Here is a 16,819-nt window from a genome sequence, read left to right on the forward strand (position 1 = left end):
CCCATTCCAGTGCTTCACCACCCTCCTAGTGAAATAGTGTTTCCTAATATCCAACCTAGACCATCTCCACTGCACCTTGAGACCATTGCTTCTTGTTCTGTCATCTGCCACCACTGAGAACAGCCGAGCTCCATCCTCTTTGGTACCCCTCTTCAGGTAATTGAAAGCTGCTATCAAATCCCCCCTCACTCTTCTCTTCCGCAGACTGAACAATCCCAGTTCCCTCAGCCTCTCCTCATAAATCATGTGCCACAGTCCCCTGATCATTTTAATTGCCCTCTGCTGGACTCTCTCCAATTTGTCCACATCCCTTCTGCAGTGGGGGGACCAAAACTGGACGCAATACTCCAGGTGTGGCCTCACCAGTGCCAAATAGAGGGGAATAATCACTTTCCTCTATCTACTGGCAGTGCTCCTACTAATGCAGCCCAATATGCCATTAGTCTTCTTGATAGCAAGGGCACACTGTTGACTCATACCCAGCTTCTCATCCACTGTAATTCCCAGGTCCTTTTCTGCCAAATGGCCGCTTAGCCAGTCAGTCCCCAGCCTGTAGCGGTGCATTGGATTCTGCACTTGTCCTTGTTGAACCTCATCAGATTTCTTTTGGCCCAATCCTCCAATTTGTCTAGGTCACTCTGGACCCTTTCTCTACCCTCCAGTGTATCCCCCCATCTTAGTGTCATCTGTGAACTTGTTGAGGGTGCAATTCATCCCATCATCCAGATCATTAATGAAGATGTTGAACAAAACTGGCCCCAGGACCGACCCTTGGGGCACTCCGCTTGATACCAGCTGCCAACTAGACATGGGGCCATTGATCACTACCCGCTGAGCCTGACGATATAGCCAGCTTTCTATCCACCTTATCGTCCATTCATCCAGCCCATACTTCTTTAACTTGCTGGCAAGAATACTGTGGGAGACTGTATCAAAAGCTTTGCTAAAGTCAAGATATATCACATCCACTGCTTTCCCTGTATCCACAGAGCCAGTTATCTCAAGAAATATGTATAGCGGGGGCCAAGATCCTATTGTTTGCATGATTGTTGGCAACATTAACATCTCATCAGACAGCCCAGATTTTATTTATTTACTCGTGTCATTTTTTGATCCACCTTCAGTTGCCACAAGGTGTCCAGGTGCCGCTTGGTCCCACAGCCGTCTCCGTGCGGGTATCAGGTCACTCCCATGGCTGCCTCCTTGCAGGGAGGAACTTACGACTGAGAAGGGGAGAGAGAGGAATAGCTCAGGGCAGACAGGCAGTGGGTGGTGTGTTATGATCCTGAAAAATTATAACTCAGTTAATTTCTGATCTGCAAGTAAATAAAGAAATGCATATTCATCAACTATGCAAATTAGACAGTGGCATTTGCATTAATTCTCCAGCTTTGTGGCCCTTTAGCCTTACAAGGTATGGACGTGAAGAACCACGTTTTCAAGTAGCTTCTGATTTTTGGGTGCCTACCTTGATTTCTGGTCCCAGCTTGAGACACTTATGGCCGGACTTGCAAGTGCGCTGAGCACCCACATCTTCAGATGTTGTCAATGAGAGCTGTAAGTGCCGGAAATCCGGCTCAGGGTGTCTCATGTCGGGCAATGCCAAGTCAAGGCACCTAAAAGCAGAGGTCACGTGCGAACAGAGCTGTCAGTGAGGTTTTGAGGCAGAATGTGCGAGGGTGAGTGTAGATAGCGTTCAGGCCTGGGCCTGTGAAATCCTCCCTTCCTGTATCCCCAGAGGGACTCCCTGGTAAGGAGGGAGAGCTGCTAAGAGATCTCTTACCTGACGACTCAGCTGAGCATCGCCTGGAGAGAGATGGCCATGGTGACCCTGCACAGGTGTTTGTGGGTGTAAAACCCAAGGAGGGAGAAGGAATGATTGTTCCGGCTGGTGGTTGTGGGTAGGATGTAGGCCCACCTGTCTGGCTCCTCATTCCCTGCCGGGGGGATCAGTATAGTGCAGAGATGGGGTGCAGGATTAAAGAAAAACCCATGCCATGGCCACCCTTGTGCTCCCCCAGTTGCAATGACCAGAGGTGAGTTAGGGGCCCGAATGTTGCTGTTGAGGAATGGGATGAGAGGCAGCAAGGCGAGGCGTAACCTCAGGGCTAGGCTAGCTGTGTTAGCCATGGGTAGACAGCGGGACAGAGAAGACGTGCAGGGCCAGCCCCATGGAAATCCATCCTGCTGAGGGAGTGGGAAGAACGTTAGGGGTCTGTGCTGTGAGGAGAGGGACCGTGTTCCTCCTAAATGGGCATGTCGGAGCTATTCGGCTGCACCATCGTCTCCCTGGGGACATTCTGGGAACCTGCTCGCTGGGGGCTCTGCCATTCCATTGCGCAAAGCCCAGGGAGCCGATTGCAGGGGACTCTTCTCTCTCTCCCCCCTCCCACCCCGTGCTGGATTAGATGGGCCTTAACTAGTCTCTGCTTCTCTACTGAGAGGAGCTGGTGAGATCTGGTGGGGCACTGGGTTCCTGCTGAGCCATGAAGGGGTATGAGGTGGTGTGGGCTGTTATTGATTCATTGTCTTCCAGGTCTGTGGTGATCCTCCATCGTCCCACACTCTCTGTGCAGGGATGGTCTGGGGAAGGCACCCTCCATCTTGGTTACCCCCTGGGAGCCACAGAGCTTTCCTGCATGGGGCTTAGGGGTGCCGTCCTCGTCCCACTCTGACCCCTTGGGGACTCCTCCCACATGGCCCTGCTTTGCCTTCGACCCTCAAATGTTGTGTTGTTGCCACCGTCTTTCCAGCCAAAAGGATCCTAGAGCAGCTGCTCCTTAGCACCCTCCAGCTCCATCAGGATCTGGGTTTGATTGCCAGGCCTGGGGGTGCTGCGGCTCACCCCAGCCAGGCAGTGTCCCTTGGCTCCCAGGCCCTTGAGCTGGAGGTGGATGGCTCCAGTGAAGGGACCAGAGGGTGGTCTCTAGGGGGTGAAGGGGGAATCCTTATGGCTGAGGGAGCCCTGCTGCCCGAGATGGCGACTACACTGAACCCCAGGGCCATGCTGGTGGGGGAGAGGGGCACCCTGCTGCCTCACAGGCCCTTTCATAAAAGACCAACACAACCGAGCCATCGCCCTTCTTGGGGCAGGAGGGGCAGCCTTCTGCTGCTGTCAGCTGGCACCTGGGGGCAGGACCCCCACAGTGTCACCTGCTGCCTACAGGGGACAGAGGGGCTGCCCTGAAGCAGAGGCCCCGACACTGATTTCATGCACTGAGCCTGACGAGATGGGCTGGGGCGTGGGCCTGGTGTGCAGAGCGGGAGAGGATAAACCATGCACAGATGTGTTGAATAAACCCACCACATGCGCCCCTGCCCCATGGAGTCGGTCCCAGGCCCGTAGCTCTGGATAAAACTCTCGTGTCATGTCAAAGTTCCAGCTCTGGCACCATCTGTCCTGCATGGGGAGGAGGCTGGGCCTGGCAGGGAGTGGGTGGGTGCGTGACCTGGCCAGGCCTTGCTGTGTGGCACCTACTGAGCTGTGGAGGGGGTAACGGAGCCCAGCAGCAAGTGCCACACTGTGACCCTCTCTCTGTTTGCCTCCTTGCAGAATGGCGGAGCCTCGCTTTAACAACCCCTACTTCTGGCCGCCCCCTCCCACCATGCCCAGCCAGGTAAGACCCCCTCCCTACCCTGCAGCAAGAGAAGCGAGGAGGGGCAGCTTTTTGCAGTCGTGGGTGAGGTCCGGCTGCAGAGCAGCACGATCCCAGGTAGTGGCTGTTGGGGGCTGTGGCAGGGCCAGCCGAGACCCCGGGAAGAGCAGTGGGCAGGGCCATGGCGGGGAGGGACTGACCCCTGGGGAGAGATTAAGGTTGCTAAAGTCCTGTGGCAAGTGGCGATGAGAGACCACGTTTCAGGACCCACGGAGCTGTTGGGCTGGGGAGCCAGGGAAGGGAGCCCCCTTGCGAGGCTCAGGGGTAGACGAGAAGGGACAATCCGGCCCTGAGCTCCGGGGGGTAGGGGGGTGCGCGAGAGAGTGCATTAGATGAGCTACTGCCTCTGCTCCGTCTGCAGCATCTATGGCAGATACCCCAGCTGTGGCTGGCTGGGCGAGGGGCAGCCTTTGGCAGGCCTCCCAGCGCAGAGCAGTGTGCCAGCTAGCTTGGTGGGGGGGGTGGAAGCTCAGGGCCACATGCTGGCACAGGATCTGCCAGTGCTGGGGGCCCCTCTGCATGTTGGGACGCATGCAGCTCCAGCAAGAGTCTGGCCCTCTTTCCCCCAAGCAGTCGCAGAGGTGGGGCCGCGGGTGGGAGCACCCTTCCCCTCTCCACAGGTGGATTTGCAGGGGAGGGGCCATGCCCCAGAACAGTGGCACAGTTGGGGGGTGGGAGCTAGTGTCCTCTCGCCTGTGCTGTGCCGGGGCTGGCAGCTTCCCCGTGGGGCCAGTACCTGCCATGCTCCCGTGCCTCTGGCAGTGACGTGTGCATCTTGCTTTCCTCGTCCCAGCTGGACAACTTGGTTCTGATCAATAAAATCAAGGAGCAGCTGATGGCAGAGAAGATCCGGCCCCCTCACCTGCCCCCAACCTCGGTGTCCTCCCAGCAGCCCCTGCTGGTGCCCCCCTCGCCTGCGGAGAGCAGCCAGTCCATCATGTCCCTCCCCAAACTGCAGCAGGTCCCAGGGCTGCACCCACAGGCCGTCCCCCAGCCTGACGTGGCCCTGCATGCCCGGCCGGCCACCAGCACGGTCACAGGTAACCACAGCCCAGCAGCACCGTGGGGAGCAGCGTGGGGTGGGGGAAGGGAAGGAGAGGGGCTTCTGAGCAGGGTTAGAGGGGTAGGGATGTGCATCTCTGCTCAGGCAGGAAGGGACAGGACTCCCCTCCAGAGGAGGGGAGCCCCCTGTGTTTGAGGGAACCCAGATTACCTGGCAGGATCCCTAGGCAGAGGCTGGCTCTGCCCCCCACTCTTAGGCCATGCTCACCCCCTTGGCAGGACGATCTGTTTCACCCGCTGCCCTTTCTGCCGACGGGGTACGGAACCTCTCAGTGCTATGTTTCTGCCACAGGGAACCCCCGTGTGCTATGTTGCAGCTGCAGGGGGTCCCCTCCTGCCTCCATTATCAGGGGCTGGGAGTTTTGGGGGGGCAATGGGTCAGCCCCCCCTCCCATGGCTCGGGTCCCCTAAGTGGGATCAGCTGTATCGGGGAAGCCACGCCTGTCTGGGGAGCTTCCTGTGATGGGGGCTTAGTATCCCAAAGCTGGCTGCCCCCTGGGGGAGAAGGGCGAGCTCCATCCCTGCTGAGCTGCGTGCCAGTGACCCCCCACCCTCCCCCTTTACCTTTCAGGTCTGGGGCTGGCCTCCCGTGCCCCCGCGGTCAGCACCTCGGAATCCAGCACTGGCACCAGCACCCCCTCCACCCCAACCTCCACCAGCCAGAGCAGACTCATCGCTTCCTCGCCCACCCTCATCTCAGGGATCACCAGCCCCCCACTCCTGGACTCCATCAAGACAATCCAGGGCCACAGCCTGCTGGGGGCGCCCAAGTCAGAGCGAGGGCGGAAGAAGATCAAGGCGGAGAACCCGTCGGGGCCGCCCGTCCTCGTGGTGCCCTACCCCATCCTGGCCTCAGGCGAGACCGCTAAAGAGGGCAAAACCTACAGGTTGGAACATACGCAGCAAAGTGCCACTTCTTCAGCCCCAGGAGCCCTGGGCTGGCAGGCAGCCCGCACACCAGCTTGGCTCTGCTGGCTGCTCCCTTCCCTCTGCTGAAGGAGGGGCACCTGGCATGGGAACAGCCCCTTTCTGTTCGGGTGCCACCCTACGGCCTTCGTTTGGCCAGGCCTCTACTGAGGTGTGGCCCCACCCTCCATGCACCACCCTCTGTGCCAGTGTGGGGCATGAGCACAGGACTGGCACCAGGACTCCTGTGTCCTAGTCCCATCCTTAGGAGGGGGGTGGGAATCAGGGTGGCTGGGTTCCTTCTGTTCCTGGTTCTGACACTGATTCCCTGGGTGACCTTGGGCAAGTCGCTTCCCTTTTCTGTGCCTCAGTTTCCCCATCGGTGGAATGTGGGGCTCACAGTTGCCTGTCTTGTGGGGGACAGTTGTGTGGACTGAAAGGTCAGATGGTCCCTTGGCTACTGACCCAGTGCTGGTGAGCGGAAGTTGTGCTCCCCCCTCCAGCTGTCCTCAGTCTCCGCATTGCTAGCTTCTGCAGCCATGACGCTGCTGTGGGACCCATCAGAGACTGGCTGCCCTGCCCCACCACACTGGCTTCCCATGGGCTTTCCCCTTGCTCCCTGCAGCCTACAGAACAGTGTGTGCCCATCACCAGGGAATGGGACAAGTCCTGGGTAGGAAGCCAGGCCTGTTCGGTGGATCTGGCCCATAGCAGCCAGGCCGGAGTTACTCCCGGGGCAGGCCGGGGCTGCAATGGCCTCATGTCCCGCACTGTTCTCAGACCCCGGTCCCTGTAGCACTGCAGGGCACGCCGTCCTAGAGCTGGCAGCATGTCTCCAAGGTGCAGGGCCTGGCGGGGGGCGTGCTGCTTGCCATTCCCTTGCCTGATGCCCCTGGGCCCCTCTCGCTGTCCCTTCCCAGGTGTAAAGTCTGCCCCCTTACCTTCTTCACCAAGTCGGAGATGCAGATCCACTCCAAGTCACACACAGAGGCCAAACCCCACAAGTGCCCGCACTGCTCCAAATCCTTCGCCAACGCCTCCTACCTGGCCCAGCACCTGCGCATCCACCTGGGCGTGAAGCCGTATCACTGCTCCTACTGTGAGAAATCCTTCCGCCAGCTCTCCCATCTCCAGCAGCACACCAGGTGAGGGGTGGGGCTGCCCAGGGAACGGGGCCCAGCTGACTGGGGAGCGTTGCAATGGCCAGTGCCTGGCTGGCTCTGAGCAGGTGCCACCTGCATGCCCCGTGGCATCGCAGAGCAAACAGGCCTCTGACAGGCTTGTCCAGCTGTCACTCCTGTCTGGCTGAACTGCTTTGTCCCACAGCCTTTGTCCCAGAGCAGCTGGGAAGCTGTAGCCTCACCAGTTCCTCTGTCCCCCCGATGGTCCCGCAGTGCAGTGCTTTGTAGGGGGAGATTACCCCTAGCCACCTTCACCCATCAACAGTGCCGGGCACTATGGGTAGGGGAGGGACCAAATTCATGGTCCTTTTTGGTCAATTTCATGGTCATTGGATTTTAAAAATGGTAAATTTCAAGATTTCAGCTATTTAAACCTGAAATTTCAGGGTGTTCTAATTGTAAAGGGCCTGACCCAAAAAGGAGTTGGGGGGGGTCACAAGGTTATTGTAGCGGGGGTTCATATGGCTACCTTTACTTCTGCACTGGTGCTGCCTTCAGAGCTGGGCACCTGGAGAGTGGTGGCTGTTGGCCGGGAGCCCAGTCTGAAGGCGGAGCCGGCAGCAGCACAGAAGAAAGGGTGACACGGTATGGTATTGGCAGGGCGCTGCCTTCAGAGCTGGGCACCTGGCCAACAGCCACCCACTCTCTGGCTACCACTTCTGAAGGTAGCACAGAAGTAAGGGTGGCAATACCGTGACCCCTGTAAAATAACCTTGCAACCCCTCCTGCAACTCGCTTTTGGGTAGGGTTACCAACTTTGGTTGGATGAATTCCTGGAGGTTTCATCACACGATATTATCTTTAATTCTTGGAGAGTCCAGGACAATCCTGGAAGGTTGGCAACCCTGCTTTTGTGTCAGGACCTCCAATTTGAGAAACTCTGGTCTCCCCTGTGAAATCTGTAGAGTAGAGGGTGAAAGCACCCAATAGACCAGATTTCACAGGGGGAGACCAGGTTTCACAAGCCGTGACACGTTTTTTCATGGCTGTGAATTTGGTAGGGCCCTAACTATGGGATAGCAGCCTCAGGAGTCCCAGAATGCACTGGGATAAGCACAGCCTGGATATGCCACTGCTGTCCTGACAGGAGCCAGCTACTGGTAGCCCCCCGCTTCATCTGTACCATTGAGGTGTGTCCAGCCTGGAGCACCCCAAGAGCCATGTAAAAATTCACCAGAACCTATGAGACCTGGCTCAGTGGTGATAGGTCTGCACCCCTTGCACCAGTGTTTGCATGCACAGGGTGTGTGGCACGTGCCCCTGGTGTCTCATGCCAGGTGCCAGATTTTGCCTGTGAACAGGTGCCCAGCCATCCTGTTGCATGGAGCTGTGGAATCTAGAATCATAGAAGTTTAGGGTTGGAAGAGACCTCAGGAGGTCATCTCGTCCAACCCCCTGCTCAAAGCAGGACCAACCCCAACTAAATCATCCCAGCCAGGGCTTTTTCAAGCCAGGTCTTAAAAACCTCTTAAGGATGGAGATTCCACCACCTCCCTAGGTAACCCATCCCAGTGCTTCACCACCCTCCTAGTGAAATAGTTTTTCCTAATATCCAACCTAGACCTCCCCTACTGCAACTTGAGACCATTGCTTCTTGTTCTGTCATCTGCCACCACTGAGAACAGCCGAGCTTCATCCTCTTTGGAACCCCCCTTCAGGTAGTTGAAGGCTGCTATCTAGCCCAGGCTTTCCGATTGGGCCTGTCTGGGAGAGCGTTTCTCTGGCCACCTCAGGACCCCTAGAATGATACAGGGTTTGACTCCTATTCCCACCCTTGGCTTCCTCTCCCTTTGCCCCTGGGTTCCTGCACTGCCCCCTAGCGTGAAACATGAAGGAGCAGGCTGGCCCCTCTACTCTGGGCGCCTGCGTGGAATGAAGCCAGAGGGACAATTGCCTCCTGTGAGCCCTTGGGACAGGCCAGCCATCCCCTGCCTGCCTCCTTGGACTGGCCCTATAACCTTCCTCCCTCTTTCCCTTAAGGGTGCCACCTGTCCAGGTTTGCCCAGGATCGTCCCTCTCTTGAGGTAGCTGTACTGGGAGATCTGTCAGGGTGCTCAGTACGTGGCCAGTCTAATGGGCCCAGGAGCATCCTGGTTGTCCTGGGTTTTTGCACCTCAGAGGTGGCAGCTCTGCCCTGCCTCCGGGCTGGACAAGTCAGACTCCATGATCTTGCTGACCAGGAAATAACTAAACTGCCAGGTGGTGCCAGTGCTTTTGCGGTGTCTGTCTTCACCCCGGAGTTAGCTTGTGTGACTCCTCTGGAGAGAGCCCAGCTCCAGTGAGCACGGCCAGGCTGTGTCAGAGCTCTCCCGCTGCCAGGTCTGCCCTGGCACTGCCCGCGCTTGTGTGAGGCGCTAGGACTTTTGGGGGCACAGCCCAGGGCGTTCACGCTGAGGGGGCTGGGCGGCTCTGTCAGTACTTTCCCAGGGGATTGAGGAAGAACTCATCTGTCCTTCCGGGAACGGGGGAGCATGGTGGGAAGGCTGTGGCAGACCGGCAGCACTTGAGTGGCACTAGTCTGTGGCCCCACAGCAGGGGAGGTGACGAGTGGTGCACGTCTCGGGCCAGCCAGCTTGAGCTAAAAGCACCACTGGACTTGAGTGAAGGAGTTTGTGCGAACGGGACATTCGGGTTCTAACTGCAGGGAAGGCAAGGGGAGGCTTGCCCCAAGCTGGCGTTGGCTAGACAGCATGCTGGGGGCCCATTGCCCTGCAGCTGGGGTGGTCCGGCTCCACCCCATTGCGGGAGGGGGCTGGCTCCTGCTTTTGTGTTTGTGGCTCTCGCAGGGCTGGAATCCAGCATGCTAACAGACGCAGCCCTTTTGGGGGACAGAGCCACTTTGCACTCCCTTGCTCACTGAGTGGGGCAGGAGAGAAGGGGGCTGTCCAGGTACCCTGTGTGTGCTGGGGCCTTAGAGGGCTGGTGCATCCCCACGGTAGAGTAGGGCAGGGGGGTTGATCCCATTCTAGGCAGGGCCTGGGTTGACATGCCTGTTGATGTTGCAGAATTCACACTGGCGACAGACCCTACAAGTGCCCACACCCTGGCTGTGAAAAGGCTTTCACGCAGCTCTCCAACCTCCAGGTCAGTGCCCTGGCTGGGTGCCCGGCATGTGCCCAGCCCAGTGGGGTCAGCCCACAGGGGGCCGAGCCCTTGGAGTGGGGAGACACAAGTGGTTGCAGGATGGGGATGGAGTGGGGCAGAGAGCTCTTGATGGGGGTGGGGAGCAGAAACTAAGAGGCTGATGGGGGAAGGGGAAGAGGAGTAAACCCCTGGCCTAGGGCATGGAGCTGGGCAGTTGGAGGGAAGGGGGAGACATCTCTTCCAACCCAATGGATGTGATTCCAGGGAGCAGCGTCAGTGTCTGGGGACCTAGGACTGGGGGAGGTGGCGCCAATGCCCTGAGCCCTGCAGGGGGCTGTGGGGATCGATAGTCGTTGGCCCCTGTCCCACAGGGGTGTCTGGTCTGCCATTGGTGTGGATCCTGGGAGCAGAGCAGGCTGCTCTACATGGTCCCCCAGCCGCTGGGCATGGGGGGGCACGGCCCAAGAGCTGCCATGGATTGTGCCATGTAACGCTGCCCGTGCCTCCTCCCCGCCCTCACAGTCACACCAGCGACAGCACAACAAGGATAAGCCCTACAAGTGTCCGAACTGCTACCGGGCGTATTCGGACTCGGCATCGCTGCAGATCCACCTCTCCGCCCACGCTATCAAGCACGCCAAGGCCTACTGCTGCAGCATGTGTGGGAGGGCCTACACCTCGGTGAGTGTGGCAGGAGGCGTGGGGAGCCGAGCACCAGCCAAGGCAGGGATGGGGCCAGAGGTGCCACTGGCAGGGTTTGTTCCAGAGACGGCTCATGCCCCCAGCCTGCGCCAATTCAGCCACGCGGGATGAGAAAGGGAGGGTGTCTCTGCCCACAGCCAGGTGCTCAATGGCTGAGGAGCTCCTTAGCGCAGCAGTCATCCCAGCACTGGGAGGGAGGCTCTTACGGTGCTGCAGGCATCAGGCTTCAGCCACTCGCAAACCAGCTGGTAAGAGAAAATTGTTTTCTATTGGCTAGAGCCTGAAGCCTGGGCTTCTTCCCGCCAGATCCCTTGGGAGAGCCAATCAGCTTGTCACCTCTGAGTTGTCCTGTAGCTCTCCCAGGCAGGTGAATGAGGATGGATTCCGGGTGGGGGCATGGGGTGCGGGCTCCCTTCTGGGCACAGAGGGTGCCGGGGATGGGTCAGTTCCATCCCCACTGGAGGCAGGCAGTGGGCCCAACCCTCCTAGCTGCAGCGCTTACCCTGCTCCCGGCTCTTTCCCCGCAGGAGACGTATTTGATGAAGCACATGTCCAAACACACCGTGGTGGAACACCTAGTGAGCCAGCACTCGCCTCAAAGGACGGAGTCACCCAGCATCCCAGTGCGGATCTCACTCATCTAATCTGGGGCTTCCTTGCCCACCCCTACCCTGCGCAGCTCTCCTCCCCCCAATTCCGGATCGCCAGGGGGCAGCTTGGAGACGATCACACGGACCACCACCCCCCAGCACCGCCACCGAGTGCCCGCGCCTGCCGAGTCACGGGGAGCGACTGTGAAGACACTCATCTTTTGGGAGAAATTAATGAATGAATTAATGTTTGGAAAACACCCCTCGGCCCTGGCCCCACCCCCAGCACCCTGCCGGGAGAGCCAGGGACTCGTCCACAGTTTTGGTGACATCCAAAGACTATTTCAGAGCACTTTGAATCTCTGTTTGATTCCTTCATTTTCTTTCTTTTTTTCCCTTCTTTCTGCCCCATCCTCCGTACTCCTTTCTGCTCTCTTTTGGATACAAGTAGAGAGAGAGGGATAGAGAGATATATATATATATTGGCCAAGAAGTTGGTGCTGCTAAAACCGAAAACCCAAACTGGACAGAGAAGCGCTGGATGGCGTGGCAGGCAGGATCCAGGGCCTGGCGCTCGGGCCCCTTCAGCCTCAGGATGAGACTCTGGGACGTACCCAGCCTGGCGCTTGGTATCTGCTGCCCCTCCTGGACTCTCCGTTGGGAGCCAGCGTGAGGCCAGTTGAGGAGGGAATGGGTTAACCTGTTGGCTGGAGAGGTGGGATCTGCTGGCGCGGGGACAGGTGCTGGAGCAGCAGCCGCAAGAGGGAGACCTTTGTTCCACAGACGTCGCTGTTCCCCACTGGGGCTCGTCCCTCTGCCACTTTGTCTAACCTCGTTGGGACGTTTTGGTTGTTTCCTTTTGTTTGTTTCATTTGTCCCGGTTGGAGCTGCACAGGACTGGCTGTCCCTGCGGCCACGCCATGGTCCGTGCACATTTCCCCGGCGGCGCGAGGAATCGCTGCTGGGGCTGCGCCCAGCTGGGGGTAAGTGTGGTGGCTGCCGGAGGAGGCGCTCAGCCTACGACAGGGACACAGCTGGGGCTGGCCAAGTTCATGGAGAGCAGGGCTGGTCATGCCTGTGTGGAATCCAGAGATGCAGCCCATGAAGACCACAGGTCCCAGCATGCCGTGCTCTAGTGTGAGCTAAGCAGTATCCCGCCAGATCGGGAAAGCACATTGCCTGCTGGGAGCTGTAGTCTGTAGGATTGGGGCAGGAGTCGGGCAGACTGTGGCCAGTTCTGGTATAGGCCCAGCTGTGGGGCTCCCCTTTCCAGACTCCAGCTCTGCTAGGCCAGCCATGGTGTATGGGAGTGGAGGAGCACTTTGGTCATGGTGCTGAGGATCTGGGTGGGGGGGTTGGGAGCCTCAGCTGCCCACGATCTGCTACCTCCCCCCGAGTCCACCTGGTGCTAACTAGGGATTGTCCTGAGCTATGAAGGGGCGTTCGCTACAGAAGAGCGAGTGTGAGAGGTGGGTGCAGGGGGCTCGCTGCAGGTTATGCTCTTTGACGTGGATTACTTTTCAATCTCTCTTCCCCACTATGGGCATCTAGGGCTGCTGCTCCGGAAGCCCGGGCACCACAGCAACCTACCAGGGTTTCCAGAGTAGCGGCAGCCTGGGGTCTCCTCTCTCACCATTACCTCCTGGATCCTGTGTTTGCTTATCAAGGGGCTGGGCCCCAGGCAGAGTGTTGCATGTGGGAGAGGGGAGTCCGCCCCATGGGAAAGCTCCCTCCAGACCCCCAGCTACCACCCCCTGCGCAATGCAGTACAGCGGGCTCCTACACGCCAGCTCTGGCCCTCCCAGCTAAGGGTTCCCTTAACTCTGCTCCTCCCTCCAGGTTCCCAGCAGGGCACTGGCAAGCGCTTTCTGCACCTTCACAGGATTCACATAGAAACCTCGTCTGGTGCCGGTCCCTGCCTCTCGCTGGGTCCCTGAACCCTGCGGCGAGGCTAGCGCTGGCTCCGTGCCCTGGGTCTCTGGGGCTTTGGAGCAGTCCGTTGCTGTGGCGCCTGCCGTGTCTGTGCAGGATGGTAGTGAGCCCACCTGCAGAGCACCTGTTGGCGGGCACAGTAACAGCTGGAGACAGCTGCCTGGGGCAGGGACTCCCACGCCAGCCCGCAGATGCGCCTGGGGGCTGGCCTGGTGCTCATTGGAAGAGCTGCTGGCGGGGCACAGCTCCCATTCGCCCTGTGCACACGAGGGCCTGTGACTGGCTCCATTTCTGACCAGCTGCACCTGTCAGCACTTCCGATGAAGTGAGCTGAAGCTCACGAAAGCTCATGCTCAAATAAATTGGTTAGTCTCTAAGGTGCCAAAGTCCTCCTTTTCTGTCAGCACAAGTCACTTGTTCTGAACTTGGCTGACCCTACCTGGGCTCAGCCGGCACCGTGGTTTGGGCTTTAGCTTGTGCTGTGTGAAACAGGGCCGGTTAGAATTAGATTTGAGGGTCACTTGCAAATGGCTGTATTGAGCACAGTAGGGCTCTGCAGGACTTGGGGAGATGAGCAGGAGAGTGCAGGGGACAGCCTGTGTTGCCCCTGCTCCCTGTTGCTGGCATCGGAGGTGAGCTGTGACATTAGCACCGCTTGGATCTGAAATTCTGATCTGTTGGGGTCTGATTCTGCTGCCATGACAAAGCTCTTCCAGAGGTTAGTGGGGCAGGATCAGACCGTGAGCCCTCCTGGGATGCAGGTAACAAACCAGCTCCCTCCCGAGCAAACTAAAGCACTAAAGGGGAAGAGGAAAGTCTGTGTGCCCTGGGGGCTATGCCCAGTAGCAGGGACTGGCAGTGCCTGAGGGGGTTGGCTCGCTCTGTCCTGGGACCGTGTGCCTGGTCAGACAAGCAATGGGAGAAACGCAGAGAGGTCTGTATTTCCGGAGCGGCGTTCCTTCCCCACCTCCCCGGCACCGCCTGGAAATCAGCCCCCCAGCAGTGCAGTCCCATGGCAGGGACCTTGGAGCAAGCTTAGGAGGGAGAAATCCAGCAACGTGAGACACGAGGCCCTTCTCTTCCCTGGGGTCACCCCACTGGGTACAGTAGAGGTACCCCAGGCATGGATCCCACTGCCCTCCATGTGATTCCCTCAGGACAGCTGGGGCACCAGCTTGATCTCTGGCCTTTGGGGGCACTGGGCTGTTTTGGGAGCTGCAGAGCCCGCTCTCAGGCCAGATGGACCGGAGGGGGATTCCCCTAGCCGAAGCAAATGCAGCAGGAAGAATGATTCGCCATGTGTAAATACCTCCAGTGCAGCAGCTTTGGAGGGGCCTGGCCCAGCCGGAGTCAATGAGGGCAGCGTTTCTTGGGCGGGAGCTCAGAGCTAGGTCAGCTCAGCAGGGCCACGGTAGGGTCTAGGTAGGAGCTGGGACTGATGGAGAGCTCACCACTGCTCCAACTAGAAGCACTGGCTGGCTGCTCACACGCTAACCCAGCTTCTCCCAGCAGGAGGCGCTGTGCATTGCCAGAGAGAACATCCTCCCAAGCAGGAGGTGATACAGCTGTCTGTGGCCACTGAAGCCTTTCACTGCCAGAACAGAAACCCTCCCAACCATGAGAGATTTATAAAAGCAGAGTGGATCTAGCCCATCCCTCTCCCCTCCCAGCAGCAAACCATAGATCCCTTCCTGTTGAGTGAAACCAATTCAATATAGTATTAAAGCAGCAAGCAGATGGGCTTGCCCAGCTCCTTGCCAGCCTCCCTGTTTGGAAAGCCATGCCCATGCCTGTGTGTGGATGGATGGATACATGGAGTTATATGTGTGTGTGCGTGTGTGTGTGTATACACACATAACACCTATGTATAGAGAAGGAAGAATGCCCCACCTCCCTCAGCCCTCCAAAAAAGACTAGACAAAAACTCATATATATTATGTACTCTTTGGTTCCGTTTTGGATATTAACTGTGTTATTTTTATACACTTTTTAAGCCTTAACTATATCATTGTTTTACCAGGTTGTTTGTTTATTGCCTACTCTGTTTATTAATTTGATTCTCTTTTTACCCTGCCCTCTGCCCTGACCTTTGTTTCTGAATTGATGTTGTACGATATTCAATATTGTAACCTTTTTGTCAGCATGTTAATACTGTGTAAATATGCCTCTTATACATACTGTTAACACATCTTTTTTTTTTCTTTTTTTTTCTATATGAAAATCCAGGCCACGTGTCTCTAGATCTAGTTATTACCTTATTAAAAAAGAAAAAGGAAAAAAAAAAAAGGATTCTCCCTCCCCCTTCTCTCTGTCTCGCATTGTGGTTAACGGAAAGACATGAGGAGGCTGCGGCTTCCATATCGAAAGTTTGCATTATGTTTAAAAGAAAAAAAGTTTTAAAAAATTCAAAACAATTTTTCTCTTTGTATTTCTGTTGTGAAACAAAATAAACTGTACATGCAAACTTCTGAAGGCCTGGCAGCTGTGAGGCTGGTTTGTTCTGAGATAGCCAGGGTGGTAACTGGGTGGAGACCCAGTTGGGGCCATAGTACAGCAGTGAAATCAGAGCTCCTGGGTTCTCTCCTCTGTGCTGTATGACCCTGGCCGAGTCACTTTGCCTCCAAATCAATTTCCCCGTGTGTAAAATGGAGATGATGAAACTGGACCACTGCTGAACGGTGCTTTGAGATGCATGGATGAGACTGGAAGGGGAAGTGTGATTTGACCGTCTTGGGCACTGTGTGCAGGGTGCTGTACAGGGTTGGGAGTGTAAATTACACAAGGCACAAGAGGCTCCCATTGGGGTGAGCAGAGAATGCAGACTGAGTCCTATTTTTCACCCCCTTACATGGATGTGAATAATGACACAAGGTGTGAAGCAGAGGGAATCAGCCCACAGCCATCCATCATCCCTGCTCCCCTCCTGTCCTGGCTTGCAGTAGTAGAACTTGCTGTCTCTCAGCAGCTCACCTGGCAGAGAGAACCCACTGAGCAGGCTCAGGGGAAGGTGTGCACTCTTCAGATGCACCTGTAGGGCTTTGTTACTTCGAGGGGGCTCTCAGACAGTGAGTGCGTAGAATCGCAGAACTGTCAGGCTGGAAGAGACCTTGAGAAGTCACCTAGTCGAGCCCCCTGCACTGAGGCAGGCCCAAGTAAACCTAGACTATCCCTGACAGGTGTTTGGCCAACCTGTTCTGATAAGCCTCCAATGGTGGGGATTCCACAATCTCTCTGGGAAGCCTGTTCCAGAGCTTAACTACAGTTACAGCTGGCAAGTTTTTCCTAATATCTAACCTAAATCTCCCATGCTACAGCTTAAACCCATTATCTACCCCTTCCCATAACACAAGAAACAGGGGTCACCCAATGAACAGGCAGCAGGTTTAAAACAAGCAAAAGGAAGTATTTCATCACCCAGCGCACAGTCAACCTGTGGAACTCCTTGCCAGGGGATATTGTTGTGAAGGCCAAAAGCATAACTGGGTTCAAACAAGAATTAGATAAATTCATGGAGAAATTCATAAGACCATCAATGGCTATTGGCCAAGATGGTCAGGGTTGCAACCCCATGCGCTGGGTGTCCCTAAACCTCTGACTGCCAGAAGCTGGGCTGGATCACTTGGTAATTGCCCTTTTCTGTACATTTCCTCTAATGCTTCTGGCACCAGCCACTGTCAGAAGACCAGATACTAAGCTACATGGATAC

The 16,819-nt window shown here is 56.9% G+C and overlaps 1 protein-coding gene across 1 annotated transcript in view; it reads left to right on the forward strand.

Annotated features, from left to right (window-relative positions):
- Window positions 1-15,581, forward strand: part of ZNF362 (zinc finger protein 362) — a 50,525-nt gene extending 34,944 nt beyond the window's left edge. Inside the window, 7 exon segments of the mRNA XM_027833525.3 lie at window positions 3,554-3,617; window positions 4,450-4,696; window positions 5,290-5,605; window positions 6,545-6,769; window positions 9,811-9,889; window positions 10,412-10,570; window positions 11,119-15,581. Of these exon segments, the coding sequence (XP_027689326.2) occupies window positions 3,554-3,617; window positions 4,450-4,696; window positions 5,290-5,605; window positions 6,545-6,769; window positions 9,811-9,889; window positions 10,412-10,570; window positions 11,119-11,235 (1,207 nt within the window). The 3' untranslated portion in view covers window positions 11,236-15,581.
- Window positions 15,582-16,819: the final 1,238 nt, after the last annotated feature.

Source organism: Chelonia mydas, chromosome 18 (genome assembly GCF_015237465.2).
Source record: "Chelonia mydas isolate rCheMyd1 chromosome 18, rCheMyd1.pri.v2, whole genome shotgun sequence".
NCBI classification, from domain to species: Eukaryota; Metazoa; Chordata; order Testudines; family Cheloniidae; genus Chelonia; species Chelonia mydas.